Source organism: Columba livia, chromosome 2, assembly GCF_036013475.1.
Source record: "Columba livia isolate bColLiv1 breed racing homer chromosome 2, bColLiv1.pat.W.v2, whole genome shotgun sequence".
Lineage (NCBI taxonomy): Eukaryota > Metazoa > Chordata > Aves > Columbiformes > Columbidae > Columba > Columba livia.
In genome coordinates, this window is record NC_088603.1 from 21,677,560 (window position 1) to 21,703,572 (window position 26,013).

General features: G+C 37.4%; 1 protein-coding gene across 28 annotated transcripts in view; it reads left to right on the top strand.

The window, feature by feature from the left end:
* Positions 1-25,969, top strand: part of NSUN6 (NOP2/Sun RNA methyltransferase 6) — a 26,510-nt gene extending 541 nt beyond the window's left edge. For 2 of the 28 annotated variants that reach the window (XM_021299959.2, XM_065050860.1), the window contains exons 2-14: positions 280-440; positions 3,353-3,425; positions 4,738-4,846; positions 5,594-5,749; positions 7,386-7,465; positions 8,690-8,799; positions 11,111-11,264; positions 12,855-12,936; positions 15,333-15,452; positions 18,212-18,356; positions 20,204-20,352; positions 21,283-21,408; positions 25,080-25,969. In XM_021299959.2, coding sequence (XP_021155634.2) covers positions 4,772-4,846; positions 5,594-5,749; positions 7,386-7,465; positions 8,690-8,799; positions 11,111-11,264; positions 12,855-12,936; positions 15,333-15,452; positions 18,212-18,356; positions 20,204-20,352; positions 21,283-21,408; positions 25,080-25,292 — 1,410 coding nt within the window. In that variant the 5' untranslated portion in view covers positions 280-440; positions 3,353-3,425; positions 4,738-4,771 and the 3' untranslated portion in view covers positions 25,293-25,969. Of the gene's footprint in view, positions 1-185; positions 441-588; positions 1,552-3,335; positions 3,426-4,437; positions 4,513-4,737; positions 4,847-5,593; positions 5,750-7,385; positions 7,466-8,689; positions 8,800-11,110; positions 11,265-12,854; positions 12,937-15,332; positions 15,453-18,211; positions 18,357-20,203; positions 20,353-21,282; positions 21,409-25,079 lie in introns of those variants that run through there. The other 26 variants (XM_021299960.2, XM_065050863.1, XM_065050864.1 and 23 more) reach the window with 25 other exon arrangements.
* The last annotated feature ends 44 nt before the right edge of the window (positions 25,970-26,013 follow it).

Consider the following 26,013-nt stretch of genomic DNA (forward strand, 5'->3'; position numbering starts at 1 on the left):
TCTCACTTGGCAGCACCTTGGGCAGGATCAGCCGAAGAGCACGAGCCCTGCTCTGCCTTAGCAAAGGAACCTCGAGGCACTTAACGTGCAGGAGGGGTGGAAGTACAAAACCTGTTACTTTAATCTACTCAGCAGCGCTTAAGGTTTCTCATGCTAAAAGGGGAAACAAAAAAGAAAAAGCGCTGTCAGCAACGTTTGTCATTGTCAAAATTTGTCATTTGTGTATTGAACTTGTGGCCTGAGCTACTGCAGCGTCACAAACTCGTTGCTGTCCCATAGCACAGGGACACGCCGCTCCACCGCAGGCCCCTGCCGGCAGCGATGCGGGTGGCGGTTCCGAGACGCCGTGAAACCGCGGAGCAGGAGAAGGACCTTGCGGCACAGCGTGCTCTGACCGCGGGGGAAACCGCTGCGGCCGCACGGAAGCGGGGACAGGGAAGGTAATGGCGCTGCTCGCCCCGGGCGGCCTCCGCGCCGGCTTTGCTGCCGCCCTTCCCCCATGCCCTGGTAGCGCCCCCCAGCCCCGCTGCGGCGTGTCTGGCTACCATAGTAACAGCCGAGCCGGCACCTCCCTGTCGACCGCCAACCAATCCCCGGCGGCCGCAGAGGCGGGACTTCCTGCCACTGCCCGGAGGAGGCGGGACCGGCCCTGCTAGCGGCGGTAGGTGGGGACGTGGCGGAGTCCGCAGCGCCGCCGGGAGAGGGTGGAACGGGGCCCGGCCCTGCGTGCTCCGCCCTGCTCGTGCTGTCCCGGGTCCGGACGGGGCTGGTGTCTCCGTGGGTGTACGCCGGGGCTGAGGGGGCAATGGTGCCGGTAGCGGAGCGTCCCGCTGAGGCGCGCCGCCTCCTGGGGACCCCGGGCCTGGCGTGAGGAGCCTCGCAGGGCCTGGGGGAGGCTACCAAGAGAGAGCTGTTCCCAGCTCCACACCCCCCTTAGTGTTTTCAATAAGGGCGCGATGTGGGAATAAGAGAGCCCCAGGTCCTGCCCCCCACAGCAATAAGCTGGCTGAGTTTTCTTCCTCCTGTGGGAAGGGGTGGGGAAAGGAAGTTTTAAGGTTCAGGCTTGCTCGGCATCTCTGGGCGCTGGCTGCGTTTGACAGCTTGCAGGGCTTATAGCAAGATCAAAGCCCTGGCCCAGCATCGCATCCCCGCAGCAGCTCCCAACAGAGGCACAGGGAAACCTGTGAGGAGATGGTTATGCTCCCTCGGGGGCTCTGCTGAAGTCTGTCAGTCCTTTCCTGGGGCAAGGTATACTGTGCAGCAGGTCTGTGGAAAAAACAACAAAACAACTCCTTTTGGTTTCAAACCTGCCTCCTGCTAGTTCTGTTTGAACTCCAACTCGTGTGTTTGAAGAGGCACTAGGCAGTCTCCCTCATCAACTTTTCTTTCTGCCACACCTGAATTGATAAGCTTTTCTCACATTCCCTCTCAACTGTGTTCTCCAGCCTGGAAGATTGCAAACAGTTTAGTTTTTCCTTATTTGAAAGCCATTCCCTATCCCTTTCGCTGAAGCTACATTGCATGTCTTCTGGGATAATGGGCACTGCAAGGGTATGTATATGGTGCTGAAGCTGCAGGCTGTGTGCATGTGCTCTGAGCCTCCAGTTGAGTGGTTTTGAAATTTCCAGCCTGCTCACAATAGTTTTATTCTTTTGACTGCTCTTTTTAACTGAGGAATGGCTTTTCAGTTGTGTGTTTTTCCTGTCCCTGAACTAAGCACAATGATAGTGTCATTTGAATGCATGTGTCGAGTTCACGTGCCTTACAGTTGCTGTGACAGAGCAGCTCTTCTGCAGTAACGTTTTGTACCAGGCCCTGGGAACTAGTCAGGGTCAAGTCTTAACTTCTCCTGTTACATGTTTGTTGATTTCCTGAAGTGTTCATGAATTGTGGTTAAAAGCACATGTGTAGCATCATGTTTCTGCATGACATCTATGCTGTCTACACTGGGAGGAGTACAATCCCTGTTTCTATTCTTGTTTTTCTGTTGGCCCTCATTTATTGCAGGCACTGTAAAATACTTGCTGTCCTGCTTAGAAGGATGGTGGTCTCTAACACATTATAACTTTTCTATTTTGATATGAAATTTTCAGCCATAGAGATCCTGCATTACATAGTTGTCTTGTTAATTTGTATCGTGGGACTAACACGTCTCTTTATACTTCATTTAGGGACCTTCATTGCAGTTCTGTCTACTGTGTGCGGTGGTTTTGACCAAGAGTTCATGGTTTTCACTACCTATTGTCTCATATTTCATGGTAGCACTCAGTTGCATTTTAAAAATTAGGTAGAAACAAGTCCCGTTCCCAGCATGCTGTTAGATCAGTGGCTGGTTATCCATGAAGAACTAACTGTGATTGTGAATGACCTCAGTCATTCAGTGTGATTCTGCAGTTATCATAAAATACCCATTTAATGTCCTAAAAAGATGCCTTCATAATGTCATAATGTCATACTATGCCTATGTAGCCAAAGGGTTCTTTTTTACCTGCGTAGTAGGCTACTACGTGGGAGATGATCCCGAATCCTGGTAAAATTAGGATGTAGACTTCAGGGTGGCCAAAGAATCAGAAGAGATGTTGGTACAGCACTGGGTCACCTCCGCCAGCAGGGTCGAAGAAGGTAGTATTTAGGTTTCGATCTGTGAGCAGTATTGTGATGCCGGCAGCAAGGACTGGGAGGGATAGTAGAAGGAGGACGGCAGTCATGAGAACTGATCACACGAATAATGGGGTTTGGTATTGTGAGAGGGCTGGTGGTTTTTTGTTAATAGCAGTTGTGATAAAGTTGATAGCCCCTAGGATAGAGGAGACACCAGCAAGGTGAAGGGAGAAGATGGCAAGGTCTACGGAGGCTCTGGCATGAGCTAGGTTGCCAGCTAAGGGGGGATAGGCGGTTCATCCTGTTCCTGCGCCGGAACTTGTAGGGCTCATAAATAACACATATTTCTACCAATTTCCAAATGTCTGCTTAATTCTGTTCAGGATTCCAACTCTTCAAAAAATTCACAAGTGTGTGGGTTTTTTTTAAATGCTTGTTTATTGTATTTCTGAAGAAAACCTTTTCAAATGTGAGCCATAGGGTTGGGTTTTGTGGGTTTTTTTTGGTGATTTCGTTTTCCCTGTAATGTAGGCATGCTAGGACAACAGCTCAGCGGCGTAATATGTCACATTGTCTGAAATGTTAAAACAGAACTTTGTTAACTTTGGTTGTAATATGAACTATTATACTGTTAGATTTAGTAGAAATCTCAAGGTAAGGCCTTTCGGGCACTTTGTTAGATTCTAAAAAGAATTAATTCGATTAATAAAAAAAAATATTTAATTCCATTACAGTTTATTTCTTTCAAAAGGTGCTAATTTCGGGAATAAGGCTTTGAAATTCCTACCCATGAAGCTGAAAGTTGCCTTTGTCTGGGATCAAAAGTAAGTCTAAAAAAGGTTACATTCTTCTAGCATTAAAACTTCAGCTGAATCTGAAATATGCATATATATGTATAAAATATTTTGAGGGGTTTTGTATGATAAAAGTGACAGCCTCTTATTTAAATAGAATGAATACCCAGCTTTCTGATGTTTGTTCTTCAACTATATTTAATCCAATGAAAATGTAGTATTTTGTTATTCAAATTTCCTTGTTGTGGACATGATAAACCTCACTGACAGGGGCCATGTTCTCACTTTCCCTCCATTTAAGTTAGTGTAAACAAATTATTAAATATTTAGGAAGTCTCATTTCTGACTGAAGTGTGTATACTCTTTCAAAATACAAGCAATATAAGGGTGGGCAGATACAATTTGGGAAGATAACTGTACTTTATTACCTACAGAGAAAAACAGAGAATAATTACAAAGAATAAAAGCTGCATCAGTGCTGAGCTACAACAGGGACTTTATAGTTTGGCTTTGCAGAAGGAACTAAAGCAACCTCTGGAAATTTCCTGTAAATTTTAACCATGTAATCTTTCACCAGATGAAGATTTTCAGTGAGGACCAGCAGAGCTTCTGTTGCATTCATGTTTCACTAGTTTTGCTGTGAATTAAACACAGACTCAAGAGAAATGTGTTACTTACAGTTCTTCTTTAAATTTTAAGCATATATGGAAAAAATGAGAATCATTGTCCACAGTCATGCACATGTCCCCCTGTTATGAAGTTAGTATAATGTGAAGTATAGAAGAAACCTAAGAAATTAAGCTTGAGCAGAAGAAATCTGACAGGGAAAAATTAGAAAATTATATCTTAAAATGAACAGATATGATGATGTAATAGAATAAGAAATTCGAAGATGGGACTTAGAAGAGTCAAAACTAGACTCTATGAGGAGCCTTTGTGAGTGAATTCTTGGACTAAAAAATGGCAAGATGTCCCCAAGGATAGCTAGGGGAACTTTAATGAGACAGGATTTAGAGGTGGTGACGTTTTATTCACGTTTCAGACACTGATACAGTAGCCTTGGAAGGTTTGGCTGGGAACGACATGACAGCAGGGAAACCAGTAACCTCACTGTAAGGTGATTGCAAATACTAAACATGTTAATGAACATATTCTGAAATCTAATTAACAGTAGTGCTACAGTCATATCCTGAGCAATATTTGGAACTTTGAGTACAGTAAAATTGCGTTATTAAAGCAGAAGAATCAGAAACTGCAGCTTAGTTTGTGGGTTAATCTTCTGTTACTTTTATAAATTTATAGACTGATAAAAAACACTAAGAAGATATTTTGCTTCTTTCAGTTCTTTACCAGCAGATTTTAAAAACTAAAGGAAGATGTCTTTTTTCCCCAAAATCTCTTTCCAGTGTGAGGTTGAAGAGTATCTTACCAAAGTTTTCAGAAACAATGAGGTATGTGAAATAGGTACTACTAATCATCAACAAATATTTCCTAACTGAACACTGTTAATATTGCTTTGATTTAATATTTTGTGTGACTTTACTACCTTACATTGTCTTTGCATTACACAAATATTTTTATATATAGTTCTATTTAAAATATAAAATTATGCCTGTTGGCTCAAAGTAACCTAGAAATATTTAAACTAAATGTAGCATAAATCTTAGACTCCAGTTTTGGATCCCACTGAAGTATGACCACTGAAAAAATGAACCACTTCTCAATCACATAATATTGACAAAAATTATTCTCTTATTCCAGTGTAGAACCAAAAATCCTATAGACAGTGTATGAATTCCTAATGTCAAAGGACACAAAAATGATGTTTTTGTGTATCAGAATAAGAGTTATTGATTCATAGTTTTGAATCTTCCATCTCCTTGCGACTGTTCTTGGTACAGCATCACAGAGCTCACTAGCAGTTACTTTAGGTACTTGCTGCTGCCTGTTTACAATGATCTTGCTAATACAACTGTTTTTCCAACAATACCTTTTCAAGAAATGTATGGGTTTTTTACTGGAATTAGGCCTCCAGGCATAGACATTACTCACTATGGCCCACCACACAACCATATTCCTCCATTTCCACAGAATGGTTATTCAGTGGGTTTTGCTTTTTTTTTTTTTTTTTTAATTTTGCTGAGCAAGAGGCTGCTTTGTGAATCTCTTTAATATAAAATCTCTTCTTTCACTTTCAGCTTGTCACTGCTTTAGGAACCCAGGAGGCAGAATGTAAATATCAATCTCTGTTAAGTCGTCTATCTCATCCACCAAGTTTCACCACTGTTAGAGTTAATACCCACTTGGCCTCAGTGAAAAACGTGAAAAAATTGCTGTTTGAAGAGATCCAGAAGGTTTGTGGAATTTCTTTGTTACAGCAAAAACAACAGGCCATTTTATCTTTTGCTTGATTGTGAGAGCTTTTCATTACTGGAAACTATTCCTTAACTTAATATATGTCTGCTAGTATTAACACTATGCAATCATATTGATTTCCTGTCAGCATTAAATGTTCAATGAAAATTCGTTGTCTAGCATTATTCCTCATCTAATATATCCAAGAAAGGCAATAGCAGAGGGAAAAGAAAATAACTCTTTCATATTGCAGATCCAGACCTTAGATAGGATTGGGGTACTACTGTAGTAAATACTCTAAAGGCATTGTAAGTCTAGAGAAGATGGTAGAAGGAGAAAAAAACGTGTAGTTCAGAATGTTTAGAACATTTTTATTTAAGATTAGAGGAGAATGGCTCCGTGTCTCATTGCACAGACTGTTCAGGAAAGTAAGAAAATCTGTATATTTTAGAAACTGGAGCCAGAGTGATGCTCTGCAGCTTCTGTGTTTTCTTTTTTTAACCTGTTTTTTAATATTTATATATATTTTTTATTTTTACTCACCTTAATTAAACAGTTATTTATCTGATAATATGTAAGCCATTATGTTTAAGAAGTAGAGTATTTTGAAATTCTATCCTAGGTTTTCACTCTGTCTAAAAAGACCTAGTTGTTCGTTAAGTAAATTATTAATGCTAGTGGATGTGCAGGGAGCTACTGCATGACAGGAGCCAAGACATTTCTGTGATGCAGAGGTAGTTGACAGTATTCTGCTGGCTGGAATGGTAATGAGTTATGCTAATTTTAGTTTGATTGTAGAAATCTGGAAATATATATTGCAGAATGATATTTTGCTTCAAGGGAAAATGCTTTGCTGAAAACCAAATTAAGACTGGCTTTTCATAACCGTTTTGAATTGTGGTTATGTTAGAAAAGGAAACCACATAGAAGGTTTTAACAAAAGTATGCTCTTGGATTGTTTTCTTAAGAGAAAATACTTATCAGATGCAAACTAATTTATGATTTTGCATGGTTGAAGGTTATATTTTAGAAGGCTCAGGGGAAAAAGCATCATCTTTTTAAAGTTCAAGTTGTAAGCTGTCATTTCTTCAACTATATGCACAGCTCAGCTCTCAGTACCCAATGAAAGTTAAGCTGAAAAGAAAAATAACAAGTATTACCAACCTGGCATATTAAGTAAGACAGGCAATACATTAGATTTAAACAGTGTTTTATAATTAATAACATCGAAAAGATAACACAGACTAGACCCAACCTTATCTGGTGGTGTTACTCTGATTTGATGATAACTTGACACAGCCTTCTTCTAGAAGAAAGCAAAAACCAATGGTAGGGTTTGATGGTGGTGGTAGTGTCAGAACACCATTCCACTCCCTGAGGTCACATATTAGTGAATCCCTTAGTGGCCTTGTTGTTTTTCAATTTATTAAAAGTTTAGCCTTTTAGAGCAGTATTTTTTAATATGGAGTATCTCTTTATACGCTATTTCCCATCTTCTTGTACTGTTTTCACTACATTTGTTTTTATACTCTACAGCTACAAATTATGAATGGAAAATTGTTTTCAGTCTAATTAAGTACTCAAATGCTATTTTTTTTTAGAATTGCCTAATAATTATGTTTTTTAATGAAACAGCAATTTAAAGGATTATGTGTTCCAGTTCTTGAGCACCCAAAACTCCAGGACATCTTATTAATTCCTGTCATTGGACCCAGGTTTGAAATTTTCAGTCTTTAGCCTTAAAATGCCATAACAAATATTTTATTTATAGACTTCTTGTTAAGCAGTTATGATAACTAACTCACAATAAAAGAAGCACAACTTCGTATGTATTAAGACCTAGTGGACAGTCCATATCCTAACTAGGTGAGAGATTTAGTCCTTAAAAGATGTAAGAAAACATAGAGAGAGTTCTCTCCTTATTTATGAGATTAACTTTTTATAGGGAAAATGTAACATAAGTACATCCTGTCTGGCAGTCCAGGTAGATGGCAGAGAGAAGAACTAAGCTTCTGTGGGGGAATACAGAACTATAGCTGAACAGGCAGAGATTTCTGCCACTGTAATCAAGTCCAGAGCAAGACTTAGGGAGACTGGAGCAATAATACCGAGAGGATTCCTGAATCAATTTTATCCCCTACAAAATGACTATTTGTTCTTCATTTTCAAGATATGTTTGGATATTTCTCATGTTGCATCTGTGTCTGCCCCTATGGAGGTTCTTCAGTGTTTTACTGTATTCAGTTATGGACATTTTATTTAAAGTATCTTGTTCATAATGGAGACTAACCTACTTCAGATTCATTTTATATTGTGATTAGGGAGAGACTGCTAACAAGTAGTACCGGTTCGTAAATGCGGTACACTCTAAAATAGCATTTAACACTTTTATTTATTCTTCATTCATTTAATTCTCTTTGCTAGCATCTTTTTCTGAACATTCTGTTCTTTTTATATTCAAATATATTTGCACTTTAATTGAAGTTCGAGTAACTGTCTTCCTCACAATTCTTATTGGCAAAGTTCCTTACATCCGGTTCTACATTTATTATAGAAGTACTTAGCAGTTGTTAAACACAAAAAATCACTTTACAATTGTCTGGCGTAGGAAGGGATAGAGGACTATTATGCTCCATCTCAGTATAATTTATTTGTATTCCTATGTCAGGTTCGTTATAGTGACAGAATGTGTCAGTGTGTCAGAATCTGGTTAATTTTGAGGACTAGTTTCCTTCTTGGCTCTTTCATTTGATTCTTCTGAGACTAAAATAAATCTTTTAAATGTAATACATAATAGGTAACTATGTTTTCTATTATGTTGTGACAAACCCAGTATTTATGAACTAGAGTTTACTTGGAGGGTATTTTGTTTGTGGTGGTGTTGTTTTCAGTATACTTTTTTTTTTTTTTTTAAGCTGAACTACATATTGTATTTTTAGGAGAGATTTAAAAAAACATGCATCTGAAGTCATTGTTGGAGCCCAGTGTGGATATGCAGTACTTCGAGGAGCACATGTTTATGTCCCTGGAATCATATCTGCCTCAAGATGTAAGACTTATTTATATACACTCAGTTAAGTTGAAGAAATTTCACCCCTTGGTGACAGTTTCCAATAAATACTGACACTTTTTTTTTTCTGTTCACAACTGAAATTTATCTTATAGTTGTAATTTAAGGTAAATATGTATTTTTTTAAGTTCTTTTGGTGTTTTCTGGGAGATAAGTGGATGTATGTTTATTATTTAATAGATACTACTTTCAGATATATTATTTCTTCATTCAGTCACAAAGGCACTCGCCTTCATGATCCTGTCAGATTCTATGATACAGATCTAAAAAAGCAGATTTTTTTTCTTTTAATTCACTGGTGATTCATTTTGATATTGTTTAGTAAACTAGTAAAAAGTTGGGTTTTTTTGTATGGGTGAGAAAAATCTTCAGTTTTAACGTCAGATTCTTAAGAAACAAATTTTTGTTTCAGTGTTTGTGAGGCAAGAAAAAGAATTGACATATACATGCTTAGTGTTCAGCAGCCTATTTATTTTTTATTTAAAGGTCAAATTAACTTTATGTGAAACCAGTATAATTTTGGATGATTCATCTCATTATTCTATTATGATGAGATCTACTAATCATCATGGTTCTTATTATTAAACAAAGTGAGTCAGGGAAGCATTTATCTAGCCACTTAACTTCATTCCCTTCCAGGAAAAAACCTTCAAGAAGTTTTAACCATGTGCTTATGTCCAATTCACTGAACAGGAATGTTTTTTCAATCTAGGACTTGATAATGAAATAAGTATATTGCCGTAGCAGTTGTTCAAACTGCTTATTTAGGCAACCTCATAAATATTCATATCACTCTTTGAGTCAGCTAGTGATTTATTATAATTGCTGCATGTAATTATGCATGCAACATCAATTCAAAGAATGAAAAGATACTATAAAACTTTAGGAACACTTCAGGGGAATTGCAGATAGGAAAATAAAATAAAAGGGGATGCTACCCACTTGAAGCCAAATATAAAAAAGCTGTGTTAAGCACAGATGGTCTAACTAGGAAAAAAAAGAGTATGGGAAGAACACATATTTAATCACTGAACTTGCAACCCAAATGAGGGTAAACTAATTATCAGGGGGCTTTGAGTTTAATTTAACTAATCAAACTCTAAGCTTTATGTTTATAGAATGACAATATAAGCTACAAAAAGCTTAAGAGCTTTTCAGAGTACTAATGCATTTTGAAAGGATGGTTGTTAGCAGAGAGTGAAATAAAATCCATGCAAAAATCACTGCCAAATATGCTTGATGGAAGAGTTAAATTACTGCAAGTTTTGTTCAGTGAAGTTTAAGCAGACAAAGTACTAGGCTATCACATAATGTTTCATGTCACATTGTGTAAAAAGAAGCTACCAAAAAAGTACATGTTTAGTGGCTTCCCAACAAATATGACCATTTAAGAATTCCAAGGCATTTTGCATATTAAGAAGGCCACTTGGAAAAAAATGATTCCTAAATACAATTTAAAGAATTCTTGGGAAGCTGAACTGTCATTACTCTTAATTGTCTTATCTTCTGGTTGCTCCAGCCAGTCAGACATATCAGAAATGTAATTTTAGAAAACTATATATTGCTGTCAGTGGAGGCCTTTATTCTTAAGGATATTTTTCAGCCAGTCAATGCATAGAGTTTGTCTGCTATTCTACAGAATCACCTAAACCATCCCCCTTTTCCATCTATATTTGTTCTAGCTGAGAAAGTTTCAGTCCCCAGGACTACACATCTAGAGTTTGGTGTATATTTACGTACTGATCTGGAGGGGTTTAACTGGAGATGTAAAACTCTATTAGAGGATTATTGAGAACAGCAGTTGCCTTAGAGTGAAGAGAGCCACACCAGAAAAATTGTTTCAACAAGAATATATAATCACTTGTATCAAAGCAATAGTTAGGGAAAAAGCAGCTATGGCTATGTTCTACCTAGCTATTGAGAGGTCATTAGACAAATTTAGTGTTATTACCTTTGTACCTTAAGTGTGAACCAGTGTTTTTGGATGTACTTACATGCTTGGAGCCCAAATAGAGGACTGAATCCTCAAGGGCTGCTTAAAACTTATGGGTGAAGATTTGTCTGGCCTCTTCTTCAGTAGCCATCATTCACCATGTACACTGTCAAGCCTAATATAAGTTAATCTTTTTCTTTTATTATGTTAAGTTTAATGATTATGTTAATCAAATTTAAATTTTGCTATAGTGTAGGAGTTTAAGTAAGTAGTCTACTGAGGATCCTAAATTATTTGGTCACTACTGTCTTGTCAAGGATAATACTAATCTCAAAATTTCTGTTCTTCTTTGCACAGTTATGAAAGCTGGAGATCTGGTCTCAGTGTATTCAGATATTGAAGGGAAATGTAAAAGAGGAGCCAAAGAATTTGAAGGAGTCAAAGTTTTCCTTGGAAATGGGATTTCAGAACTGAGTCGCAGTGAAATCTTTAGTTCCAGTTGCCCATTGAAGTAAGTCCATAGTAACTGCAATCTACACCTACAACTGTACAAAGGGAAGGAAGAAGATGGGAAGACATTTTGAAATGCTCTGTACTGTTTGTGAAACCACAAGATGGCTTTGACAGAGACCTTTGTTGCCTGTTTGGATTTCCAGTAATTTTGGGGAAGAGTTAGTTTCTGGCAGTATAATAGAATTGTGCCACCTGCTGTCTTCTGTAGCTTCTCAATGAAGGTAGCGGCAATGTGATGGCAATTATGATTAAAGTACTACAGTAAGATTGTCAGACTCAACATTTATTTTCACAGTGGTATCCAGACACCAGTTTACTTGAGACGTAGGAAGAAATAAATGGGAGCCTTTTCAGAATTTATGTTTAGCGTATTACTTCAATAATATAGAACAAACAGAAGTGACAAACATTCTCACTGTGGCAAAATTGCATTTTGGTAAATTGTTCTGTGCCTCTCTCCAATTTGGAGGGAACAGAAGTGCAGCCTTGTTGATTTCTCCATCTCCTAAAAATATTCATGGGGCTTTTTTTGGTGGGGCAGGGGACAGGACATAAGGTCAGACATTTTAAAAAAATAATAGCATTTGCCAAGGTAGTTATCTGTTTCAAGATTACTTGCTTCTCTATTGTATTTAATTTTGTTCTTCTTCTGTCATCTAAAACATATATGAAAAGCAGTGTAGAAGAGCATGAGCATCAAATTAAGGACCAAGAACAAAGTACAAAAGACCTAGTAAAAAAGACTACATTGTCAGAGGATTCCTTATTTATTAGAGCTTAAATATAGTGAAAGTAGCGGTGGGATATACCTGTTGAACTGAAGACGCGGAATGACAGCATGTAACACTAAATATGGTGTCAGCAAATTTGCTTTCTCATGTCCTTCCTTTGTCTTGTTAGACTGTGCAGTGCATATGCAAAACAATCTGTTGTTTCCAGGCTCAGTTTTGTTGTTGTTGTTTTTTTTTTCTTGTTTTTATTGTTGTCCATTTCCTAGTACATTTATCTTAATTAAATCTGTGTCAGAACTTCATATTTAAAACTTTTAGGTTGCTTCTAAGTTCAAACCTTTGTTTTGCAGGCAAATCAATGTTCTTGTAAGGCTTTCGAAATAGACTTTCTTTAGGTATTTGACTGAAATCTCAGACAGTCTAGAAAAATGGAGGAAGATCTAAGTAGGAAATCGTATGCCAGTGCCCTAGAGGATACGTGACTCGCCAAAAGCAGTTATGGATTGAAATGAATATATTTAAATCTGTTTTTATGAGTTTCTTTACATTATCAAGACTTGGATTAGATCTCAGTTTGTGTTGTGTACAAGAAAAATAAATTTGTACTGTTTTTACTGATACTTCAGATTTATAACATAGTATATTTTTTGTTATGATTTACCCAACTTAATGATGTAATTTTAAAGAATTATCAGATTAAAAAATTGTAAAACTTTTTTTCCTAGTTGACTTAGAAGTGCTTTCAGTTTTGTAAGACCATTGTTTCAAGTTTCTATTTGTAAACATAGTAAGTTTAACTGAATACTGTTAAAAACTATAAATCTGAATAGTTGAAATATTTTTGTCATGTTTTTCAGTGGAATGGGCGTAAAAATGATAGAGCCAGTCTACCTTAGTCCTTCGTTTGACAATGTGCTTCCTAGTAATTTGTTTTTACAGGTATGTTACTTACAAAATAAAAGTCTGTACAATTTGTAGAATAATTAATATCTTCTAAGCATACATTAATACTTCATATAATCATTGTTTATTATGGCACCTAATTCACTCATTGGATTTAAAGAAAACAAAGTGTTTAAAATGCAATCAGTACCTTCATGTAGGTGGTTTAATCACACTGTGTCTGAGCTGTGAGAAGAGACTTCAGAGTGACTTAAGAGTTACTCACTTAAAAACTTCAAAATTTTTTTGTGCACAGGTACTATGCATAGAAGTTTTAGGTTTTGGAGTCTGCCTATCAGCTCTGAAATATGAGCCTTGTTCAGGGTACATCCTTCTGTAGATAATTAGGGAAATCTCCAAATATTAGGTTAACTTTAATTTGAAGAAAAAACCTGTACCTTTTTAGCCCTAATGAAAAATACTCACCTGAACAATATAACCATGAAAAATCTTACAGTAACAGAGCTTTTGCTACCTCTTAACATAAAACTACGCAGCTTCCAAAGAAGGACATTTTTTTTGGCGTAGTTTTATTGTAGAATTAAAAACTTACTTCAAGCTAACTTTTCCTTCATATCTTTGATATCTGTGATACCTATACTCCTTTTCACCTTCAATAAAACTAATTAAAAGCAATACTTAGACATAAGAATTGGCCACCTGTGCTGTGTTGAAATGTAGGATGATGAAATCACGGAACTTTCTAGTTTTAAGATGATTGGGTAAAATCCTTGATTGCAGTTTGCTGATGTAAAAAGATCAGGTGAACACCTCAGTTAGATTTCTAAGACAATTAGTGTACCAACAATGGTATTGTATGATGATTTAGAAGCAGAGTTTAAAACAAAAGCTGTCCAGCCTTTAGAAAAAAAAGTTATTTTAATCTGTAAAGCAAATGTAAATTTTACATCAAATAAACCCTTGTTCAGAGATGTTATCTGAAATTCTAAGTTATCTCCTCATTTGATTTATATTACTAGCACTCAGACAGTAAGTCCTTTATTAACAGTGAATCGTCTCAGTATTTCTTTTGTCAGAAGAATCAGTCCAGCTGATGAATTATTTTCATGTATATATTCTCTTTGTAATTGAACTTAATATTTTTAAATCAGCATCAATTCCATATTTTGAAGTGGGCAAATGTTAGTTTATCATGCAATATGTTGTCTCATGGTCTGCAGTAAAGAAGAGGCCTTTTCTTCCCTCATTCAGCCTATCAGAGCACTTGCTTTCAAGGAGCAGAATTTTTAGAGAGACAGGTTGTTTGAGAGACTGGTGCACATGAGAATCTAGATCATATTTAACTTCTTGTCCACCAGGTTCTCCAGGGCCTTCCAGCCAGGCAGCCCCAGCTGGTGCTGGTGCCTGGGGTGCACCAAGTGCAGGAGCGTGCACTTCTCTGTGTTGAGCTTCATGAGGTTTCTGTTTCTCCATTTCTCCAGCCTGTGAAGGTCCCTCTGAATGCCAGCACAATCTTCCAATTTATCAACCACTCTTTCCAGTTTTGTATCCTCTGTAAACGTCTTTAGGGTGCACTCTGTTTATATCCAGGTCGCTAAGGAAGAGGTCAGACCCCTGGTGAACACCACTATTGACTGGCTTCCAGCTGGATTTTGTGCCACTGATCACAACCATTTAAGCTCAGCTTTTTTGGCTTTAATTTGCCATGTGTAAGATTAATTATTGTTCATTTATTTTGTTAACATTGTGGCATGGAACGTAAAACTATGCTAACCAGAGACAACATATAGTAAAGACAACTTTGAAATGTTTTTATACCTTCGTGCTGAACTAAGTTAGAAGAGAATCTTGAAGAATGTTTCTGTATTGTGTAAGATGCAATATGGTGCACAATTAGTGACTATTATTTCTCTTCAGTACATCTGTTCTATTTTCACAATTAATAGTGCAGTTCAGCTTCTTGGTACCTTAAATCAACAAGTTGAAACTCCTGCCTATTGATATTATTCTTCATCAGTAGGTCACCAGTATGTTCATATAGTACATGTTCCCATAAAAAGGTCAATATAAAATATTTGTTATATACAGAGCTGCTCTGTTTTTGTGATAGTATCAGCTTATTTTATTTTGTCTTTTAACACTGTAGTCTATGTAGTCATGAACCCTTAAACTTCAGACACAGATAGTCATATATAGCTTTAAATAAAAAATGAGCCACTGGAGACTTCTGACATATACAGTCTTTTTAATATAATCCCAGCAGTTAATTTTCTGTTAAGGACCTTACAGCAATATCACAGGTATCTTCATTGCTGAATGAATTTTTGTTTCAACAAGTTTCTCATTCCTTAATAGAGGTCTTGATACAGAACATAAGGTTTGAATGGTTTGAATTCTCTCTCTCTCTTTTTTTTTTTTTTTCCCAATGTTAGAACTTGCCTTCTGTGGTTGTGAGCCATATTTTAAACCCTCAACCAGGAGAAAGAATTTTGGATATGTGTGCTGCACCAGGAGGAAAAACAACCCATCTTGCAGCATTAATGCATGACCAGGTAAGATAAATCATTGAGCATTTTCTGTCTTGGTGAAGAAAGTCTGACCACTGTTCATTTGCAGAGCTCAGTTCACTTAGCTGTCAGAATACATAGATAATTTACAACAGGAAACAGTACTTGAACATTCTGCTTACCAGTATATTTTGCTATACATCAGCCTTACTGAAATGGGCACAGACTATCAAATAGTCACCATCACATTTAAAAACTTACTTGCTGCAAATTGACCTATTGAAATATCTTTGATTTCACTTTTTAAATGCTATTGATTTGTTTGTAATGGAGGAATTTGTAACATGCAAGGCAAAGTTATGCAGGAATATGCTGGATTCATGAAACTGAGAATACATGGAAATCAGGAATTACTACTGTGTGCCAAAAGAGTGCACAACTCTGTACAAAAACATATTAAAAAGTTACTAATCCAATTAACTTCTTCTCAGTAAAAAGTATGAATTAAGCAGTATAGATATGATCTTAGATTGAATTTCTAGTGTGAATCTGTTGTTCTAGGGTAGAAGGGCCACCTTCTACATTAGAACAACAGATTCACACTAGAAATTCAAACCCAAAAATATTTCATGAGAAAGCAACAAGGTGAGAAGAAACAGAAAATATTTAGAGAAATACCAAGGAAAATAACACAGAAGCAAAAAAGAATGTGGATATAGGAATAACAATTTGCATATATTGAATTGCTATAAGCAAAATGTAAAACAAAAATACAGATTATTCTTTTCTGGCAGAGAAGGGAAAAATGTGTAATGTTTCCTCTAAAAATCTGGTAAGGTTATTATTTGCATTGGAATAGGGTTCTTAGAATATATCAGATTGTTTAGAAGTCTTGCAGTTACATTATGCAGTACTTCAACGGTTGTCTGTGCATTAATGGGAAGGTACAGAGGGTGGTGATGTGAATATGTTTAGAAGAGATGTATTCAGTTCTGTGATTATTTGCTTATTGAGGTGTTTCTTTCCTCAATATGGAAAGTTTGCAAACATGCATTAAACATGAATTAGACAGATATTAGACTAGATTTATAAAGCTTCCACTAAGAAATTTCAATGTGATAAGTAAAGGAAGTCTGTAAAACATATATTTCTGTCATGGATACATTTTACATTTGTACCTTTTCTGTCTGTGTATGTACATTTTGTATAACTTTGTATAGTTTTTCTTTAGTCCTTTTAGATAAGTGGATTGTGCTTACCTCCAGCTGAAGTGGTAAAGATTAAGAATACAGATGTTGAGATTTTTCTGAGTGTATAATTTGAATTTAAGATGTAGAAGAAATGCATTAGTAAATTTGCACTGCTTTTTGCTTCTTAAGTTCCATTCAGAGATATTCCATACTAAATTTTCATAGACAGCAAATTAAATCATTAACATTTCAGAATATTTGAATCAATCTCATATTTTTTGTAATTTAATTGTAAAAATTAGTTTGTAGATGTTTTGGTTTTAGATGGGAAAATGAACATGTAAAATTACTTTGTATTGTTATGAGCTTTAAGACAGAAATTGGGAATAGTTAAAGGTTGAGAATTTCTTATTATCTGGATTCCAGTCCAGACCACTGTTTTTTCTACATATCTTTCAGGAAGTTTTTCTGGCAGCAGTTGCCGTGGGCCAGATGGGGAAGAACTGTTGTCTTTCAGCCTGTTCTTTTTTCTGAGAGTCTCCCAGGAGAAGGACTTATCTCTCTATGTATCCACAGCACATGTGCAGCAAATCCACTGTTCTAGCAACAGACCTGACTTTCAAGCACCATCAGTGGTTGGTGTGCAAGCACCAGAGGTTGTGTGGTGACAGGGAGCAGCAGTGGCACATGCTCATGGGCTGCTCCTGTGGGAGCTGATTTAGCTCATGGTAGCTGAAGGCTGGACACAACATAAATCCTTTTTAACTTCTCAGTCCTAGACCTACTTACTGGCTAACATGACACACAGTCAACAGCTTATCTTTACTGAAGTTTGCTTGGTTTCAGTTTGTTTTCGAGTTAACAGATTTTATCTAGCAGATAGTGATGTATGTCCCTTTTGAGTTCTCTTTAGGAAAAGAGAAATCTTACATAAAAGGAGAAGAATATGTCGTTGTGATTCCCCTCCCCCCATCTGAATTTATTCTAGTATTTACAGTATTTCCCAAAGTGACTTGAGTGACATCTACTGCAAGTGTAACAGTATGTTAAGAGTCTGAGCAAGCCAGAGGCCCAGCTGTGGGCCTCATTTCCTCAGGACTGTTTCTTACCATCTCCATGCAAATTTAAAACCTCTTGACTTATTTTACCATATATTTGAGACTTCTACTCTCTTTCAAATGATTAGATTTTTATCTAAGTTAGTGCCCAGTAAAACAGTTCAAAACAAACAAATAAACCAAAACCAACCAGCCAAACAACAAAACCCAACCAACCAATCAAGCAAAAACACAAACAAAAAAAACTAACACAACAAGCAAAAAACCTGCCCTTGTCAGAAGTGAGACATGATAGGGTCCCTTAGGGAGTGACTGTGCCCAGCAGCTGGTGCCAGTCAGAATGCACATGGTTTCAGACTAGTATCTAGCCTAATGCGGATATCACGGAAAATATGGGTGAACAAGAACTACTAGAGTGTGGGTTTAAGAACAACAAAATTCTGTAGGGAAAACTAAGCTTCATTCATTACACTGCTCATGGGCGCAGGGAGGAAATAAGAAACTGTGCATCCTTTTAATCCCTGTGCTTTTGATAAAAACTTCGTGTTTTTTTCAGGGTGAAGTAATAGCCATGGACAAGACAGCTAACAAGGTCAAAAAAATTAAGCAGAACGCTGAATTGCTACAGTTGAATTGCATTAAGACTTTTTGCTATGATGGAACAAAGGCACTTTCAGTTGAGAAGAGAGAGGATGAACAAGGTAAACTGCTTGAGTAGTAATAGCTTTTATAAGAAAACAGTAATCAGTTTTGCACTAATAGTATTAATCCTGCCACAGGTCTGCAAGTCCTTGAAATCTTAGCAATACCTAAGTTGCTTCAGCACTGTGAATGCTCTTTTATTTTCTGCTCTTTTTTGATTATTTGCTTCTCCATGAAGCAAATACAAAACTCAAACTATCTGTCCTTATCACAACCAAACATGCTCAAAGGGAATGCATTCCTTTTCCAGTTAATATGAAGGATGGAAGAAACCTTAAAGGTTCTTTCATTATAATGTTTAACCCCATACTCTGAATTGTTTGATTTAGTCTGAGAAAAAAATTATTTCCTCAGAATTGCTTGGCTTTTCTGCCTCAGAATCCTCATCTGTAAAATGAGGTTATTAATACCTAACTCCCAGGGCTGCTGCAAGGTTTAGTTCATTGATGTTTGTTCAGCTGTTTAGAGGAAAGTTCTGTGGAAGCACAGTGTATTATTTTAAGCTCATTTCATTTGCTTTTCTGAAGTGCAGTATTTATCATACTGGTTCCTTTCCCATGATGGAACGATTTAAACAGTATTTGCTGTCTTGATTATTTTTAGTTTGTTGTGCAAAGTGTGCTGTTCTTTCTCACTCTGTTCTATTCCAGTCACTAGTTAGCTTAAGTAGGCATTAGGTTGCATAATTCACCTTCCTTCTTGCTATGCCTTGCCGTTATTCTTGCTTTGGAGGAATAAAGGTATTTCCTGAATCGTCTTTCTATGAACATAAAATATGGTAGGTGATATGTAGCACTTACACAGATGAACAAGAGCTGGCTGTAATACTGAGAGATCACAAAGGCTTTTTTATACAACCCTGCAAGTAAGACGTGACATATTTTGAATGTTGTAGTAATGGATCAGAAGCAGATAAATCAGATAGACTTGTTTTGTAGTGTTGGAACAAGCTAGGTAGCAGTAGTATGAAGTCACTCATTTTCACTTGTGACCTAACTTGAGTATTTGAGGAACAGAAGGAGAAAAGGAGGTAAAGCATATGTATGGCTTTCTTCCTCATTGGTTACTCACAGGTACACCTATGGAGCCACTTTTGTCTTGGTGATGCTGAGCGGAAGAGTGTCTCTAGCACTAAGACAATATAAACGTTTTGGCTGTTGAGCTAGTGGGTTTCAGTTGAAAGGATACATATAGAAGTTATGGATTCCCTTATCTATGCAAGTAATATCCAGAAATTGTTCATGTCTTCACAGCTCTTGTTTACTGAATTGTTCTGCAGCGCAGACAGCATTAGCATGCATTAGGACTTGTAATATTTCATGTTATTACGAAGTGCTCTATTTTCTACAGATATATATGCATCACAAGAAATAGTTATTCTATAGACAGGCCAATTATTATTATTCTTTAAGGCAGTCTTTATGGTTAACTACAGGCTTCTCTCTAACAGTTTGCACACTTGGTTCAGTTATGAGATGACTGTGGTTCATTACAGCCTATATGTACAGCTCTGTACACAGAAGCTCTGACCAATCATATTTCAACATTTTTGTTTGATTACTTTACATTTTACTTTCAAATTATTAAATTAAGCTTAAAAAGATCATTTCCTAAAGGGGCGATGTATTGTTTGACCTCACAGAACTAAAATTCTTTAGTTTTCTGAGAGGTGAAATCTACGACGAGCGGTGCTGAGAGCCATCTCTTACTGCAATTACTTTTGCAGGCACTATGTATAGCACATAAATATTTTAAGTCAAGGATGCAGACATAGATTGTACTTATCTGTGGAGAAGTCTCAGGGAAAGAAACAGCCACATTTTACATTTCTAACTGATTTTTACAGATGGACCTCCATTCTCACCAGAGTCATTTGATCGAATTCTTCTTGATGCTCCATGTAGTGGGATGGGACAGAGACCAAACATGGCTTATTCCTCAACTTTAAAGGAAGTGACCTCTTACCAGCCACTTCAGCGCAAGCTTTTCACTGTGGTATGTATTAATCATTGAGTAGATAAGCTAAACTGAACATAATGCTTTTGCAGCATAAAACGTTAATACTGAAAGACAGTGCCTCATTTTCCCTGTCTTTTCAGCAGTTAAGTGAAGAAAATAGCTTTAAGTTCTGTTGCTAGGTGAAGTCAGTTCATTGGAACATGGGAAAGGTATATGTAAGACACAGTAAATAAAAACCTTTGTATGTGTTTTTTCATTCCTTCAGTTTCATCAGTTTTATTTTATAATCATCACAAGGGTCTAAGTCAGGGAGCAGGCTAAAGTCTTTTCTCTGCAGCAGCATAGACTTTTCTATGTTCACTGCGTAGATCTCCAATGCAGTGGTGCTGTGAGGTGCTGTATGGGACAGGAGATGGAGTACAAAGCCAGGAAACCAGATTGCAGTTTTTCCTGCTAGTAGGAGTGTGCTTGGGATGATGCTGAAAGATGAGATTTCCTGAAACTTGTCTAAATCTGAATTACAGGTCTTCAAAGTGAACCACAGCTTGAAAAGCAACATAGATACAACTTCCACTCCAAATATGTGGAATAGTTGACATCTAATTTCACTGATTAAAATATTGTGTATCCAAGGTTGGCAGCAGGTGATGAAAACAGAACTAATCTGTCTGGGATTTGCAGGGCTGTACAAATAACAAATCTTACAAGGTGGATCATCTCAATGGCATTAATAAACTGCATGAGCTATAATGCTGATTTGGAAAGAAGAATCTTTCTAATCCATGGGATCATTTACTGCATTTCCTGAGAAGAATTAGTATCCTAATGCCTCTCTTAGAAGGATCTGAGTTTAATTAAGTGTTAAGTTTTTATATTATAGCTTAATGGTTTCTTGGTTAATGTTGCTTAATATGGAAGTTTTTACATATAAAAATAAGCTGAAATATTGTTTATTTCTCTCTGCAGGCAGTGAAATTGCTGAAGCCAGGAGGTATTTTAGTGTATAGTACATGTACGATTACACTCTCTGAAAATGAGGAGCAAGTTGCGTGGGCCTTGAAAACTTTTCCTTGTCTCCAGCTTCAGCCACAGGTAATAGTATTTTCAGGGTACTTCACACAATCCAGTGATCTTGTGTTGGTACTATAAAGTTACGTGTTATATTTACTATCAATAAATCTCTTTTTCACTGCAGAAAATTTTAACTCCTGTGGATGGAAATAACACAAGCATTTCTAAGGCTCTTTTAAATCTATTTTCATGTTTAACTGAGCTTCATTTAGGGACTGTTAAGCAGTTTCCCACTGTGTAGTGTGGTTGTCTTGATTTGTACAACAGTTATTTAAAACACAACAGGGAAAAAAGATAGTTCAGACAGGTTAAAATTTCGCTTGCAATTGTTCTCTAATGGATATATATTACTTGCTTTTTTTGCACATTCACAAGAAAGGTGAAAGATTTTTTATAAATGCCACTGAATTAGTGAAGATTTGCATGAAGGATGTGAGATAAATGGAAAATACCTTGTGTTTTGAGGAAGGAGGATTTTATATGTATGGGAGATATTTTTGCATTATATAAAGGAATGAGGGAGTAAATTTATTTCAGGCTCAGTGTCCCAAGAAGGTACCTTGTCTTTTTTGGATGCAGTGTCTACCATTAAGATGTCTGGGAGGAGGTAATATATAGGGAGATAGTAGAATTTTTCATCTATACCATATATATATTTCAAAAATATCTATTACTTTTATTAGTACCTTGGAGAGAGTTTATCATCAGACCATATGCATCTCTCTTCCTCTTTGTTGATGTGATGAGTTGGGTGGGTTAGTTGTTTATCATCACAGCTTTGAGGAAAAGTCTAACTCTGATACTTGTGTAGCTTACTTACACATTCTGTGATGACTTGTATCTGTTCTAAGAATCACAGAATCATTTTGGTTTGAAAAAACCTTTAAGATCGAGTCCAGCTGTTAACCTAACACTGCCAAGTCCAGCACTAAACCATCTCCCTAAGAACCTCTTCTACGCATCCTTTAAACACCTCCAGGGATGGTGACTCAACCACTTCCTTGGGCAGCCTGTTCCAATGTCTGACGACCCTTTCTGTGAAGAAATTTTTCCTAATATCCAATCTAAACCTTCCCTAGTGCAATCTGAGGCCATTTGCTCTTGTTCTATCACTTGCTACTTCGGAGAAGAGCCAACACCCTCCATGATACAGCCTCCTTTCAGGTAGTTGTGGACAGCAATAAGGTCTCCCCTCAGGCTAAACAGCCCCAGCTCCCTCAGCTGCTTCTCTTCAGACTTGTGCTCCAGACCCTTCGTCAGCTTTATTTTCCTTCTCTGAACTCTCTCCAGCACCTCAATGTCTTTCTTGTATTGAGGGGCCCAAAACTGAACACAGGATTCAAGATACAGCCTCACCAGTGCCGAGTACAGTGGGATGATTACTTGTCCTGCTGGCCACACTATTCCTGATACAAGCCAGGATGCTGTTGGCCTTTTTGACCACCTGGGCACACTGCTGGCTCATGTTCAGCTGGCTGTTGATTAATGCCCCAAGCTTTTTTTCCTCCAGGCAGCTTTCCAGACACTCTTCCCCAAGCCTGTAGTGTTGCATAGGGTTGTTGTGACCCAAGTGCAGGACCTGGCACTTGGCCTTATTGGAAGTTTGGATCCAACCCTTAACTGTAATTAAAAAAAATTATATATAATAGGTGTATGATTATATGAAGGCTTGTAAAGATTTAACAGAACTGAAGAAGATTTGTATGTTACGGTTCTTCTGCCTACTTTGTCACCATCTATTTACTAGCAATTTTTCAGTTCCAGGTATTTCAACTGGGATTATATATTTTAAGTAACAGCATAAAATTGTCCTCGATAGAATGACAAAGCAAAACATTACCCCTATTAACTCAAATGCAAGATCAATTCTGGTTTCATAGACTTTCTCTCGCCAGTAATATCGCTCTTGCATAATGCACTAGCTTTTACACAGAAATGCCATCTCTGTAAAAATTAAGCTTTCGTGTATGGTATATTTTAAATGAGATGACACTGAATTGTTTACCCACAGCTAGTGTATAGTATCTTACAACCAGTTCCCCAGTAGTGTAAACCCAGGTGATCTTTTCCAATGAACAGGAAACTGGAATCTAGGGTTGACTTACCTCATAATCCTTTACATATTTTTCATATTCTTTAGTCTCTTGGTGAACACCTCCTCACGTACCCAATCCACTGTCTCCCACTTTCTCAGTTTGGCAGCAGATCCTGGAATCATGTTGGGTACGGAAAAAACAGGAAATAGACACATAGACATTGAGCTAGTAGGTGGAGGTTACTGCCTGGCAGCTGATCCTTTGTCTGTGCAGACTTACTTCCTCTTAGGAGTTTACCCAGGAGATGCTTTACTAGAAGGGGAAAGGAAAAGGTCGAGGAAGAAACTGGTCTGTCTTTGAGCAAGTTGATTGACCCTGTGTACTACCGTTTTCCCTAGACTTTTAGCTTTCCATGCTTCTATTACATTACTTCAAGTCACTAGCCCCATCTCCCTTTGTATGCTATTTTTTTCTCAATTTGCAACGGACGCCTCCTTCTGTCTCTTCCTTGGAAAGCACTGAAATCCTGCTGAGGGAAAGGAAGAGAAGAATCAGGCTACAAACTCTTGGCTGCCCAGCTTTACAGCACACAGTGTGTCGTTAAGCAACCATCTCACATCACGAGCTGACAGGGTGAACTTGTGTTAGCTAAGAAGTATGATGGCTCAAAAATACTCTGCTGTAAGGTGCATTATGGACTGCACTAGACTAGATTTACAAAGGAGATCTGGTTTTGATATTGCAGTGCCAGCTTTTGCACATTTTATTCTATCTGTTTACCGAATGCATTGAAAGAACAATCCAGCTAGAAATCAGATTTTTTTTCCAGGAATCAGTGTATTAAATAAAAAACAGTCAAGGCTACTCACAAGAAATGCTGAGAAAAGGGCTGTGATTTTAAGCCTTTCCCCTCTCCAGGATTTTGATGCCAAATGGCATCTTCTAAATTCAGATACCTAAACTATTCCTTTCTTTTTCTGCCTCATACACATACACATGTAACAGTAGTCCTGTTTACCTGTTAGTCTAATTACAGTGCATAGAAAATCCGAAGCTCAGGTTTTTCTGCTGCATCATCTTCCAAAATGCTGCCTCTTCAGACAGTATAGTATCCTGGAATGGGGCTTTCGGCTTCTCCAGTTTAAGTTTTTAATGGGAAAAATCCAGGTATTTCTGCTACTGTTACTGAGTATATTAGTAACTGGCTAAGGAATCACTGGTTTTGACTTAACCATAGCTATTAGTCAGTACACGGAAGTGTTGCATCACTTAAAAGAGACAACCTAAAACCTCTAGTTTTTACTGTCTAGTAATAACAGCTTTCTTATCATGTTTCAGTGCTTTGAGTAATGAATTGATTTAGACCTGTGTACCTGTCCTCAAAAAGTGCTCTAAACTGCTGGGCTAAAGTGGATTAGGTGCCCCACCACCTCCTCAAAGTACTTTGGACCTTGTATATATGCTTCTGTACATACTGGACAGATGAAGTCAAGAACAGAAGTGCCAGTTTATTTTTAAAACCTCCCTGGGTGTGAATGATACAAACTTAGCTTGTCCATGTTAACAGGCAGCTCTGCATATACTTGGCAGAATACATTGAGGGCATTTAAGAACTTTATTGATGCAATCATTTGCTTTTCTTTGTTACTAAAAAAGGAACCTCACGTTGGAGGAGAAGGCATGAGGGGTGCTGGACTGTCACTTGATCAGTTGAAGCTGCTGCAGAGATTTGATCCATCTGCTGTGACGTTGCAAGGAATGGATATTAATTCTTTGGAAGATTCCAGGGAAGATGATCTGATTTCACTGGCAAACAAGGACTGTATAGGATTTTTTATTGCAAAATTTATTAAATTGAACAGTAAATAAGCAGTTAGGAATGCAACCTGAAAAAAACACCTCTGTGAGTCTAAGAACAATTTGGAGGTGAAGTGTTTCTCCTGCTCCAACGTTGCTGAGGCAACGGGCTGACGGCAGGGTTGCTATGGCAGCCAGAAAATCTGCCAGCTGTTCTGCTGGGAAAGAGCCACAGGTTGCAGAGAGAAAGTCATGGCTGGGGGAAGGGTAGGATCACTTGCACATCTCCATTTCCTTTTGTATTGACAGCAGATCAGTGCACGAATGACAAGTGTGTTCACTTGTGCTGCTGTCTGGTCTGTCTTTCCTCATGTGAGTCGATTGTCTAGTGCAGCAAGCATAGGAACAGGGTTTCGCTGGGAGGGGTGTAAGCCACATCATGAAATGCAAACATAATATTTGGAACTATTATCATGAATTTTGGAAAAGGTAGTTTCTATGGAGGTTTACCAATAGTTAATGTTTCATTAAATAGTGCTTCATGAAACACTGTAACTTTTTACAAATAACTTTTATAAATTGATACTTAGAACCTCATTTCTCTTTTATTTTAATACAGGCAAGATTCTCTGTACACATAGTATATACACAAAATACGATCAGGCTTTGTAGCATGTCTTTTATAGCAGCATGAATATATTAAACCATCTCACTCTGGGAATGTAAATAAATATTGTTTCAACATCAAACTTCCCATGCATAAACTGTATTGGTTCTGAAATAATAGCCTATT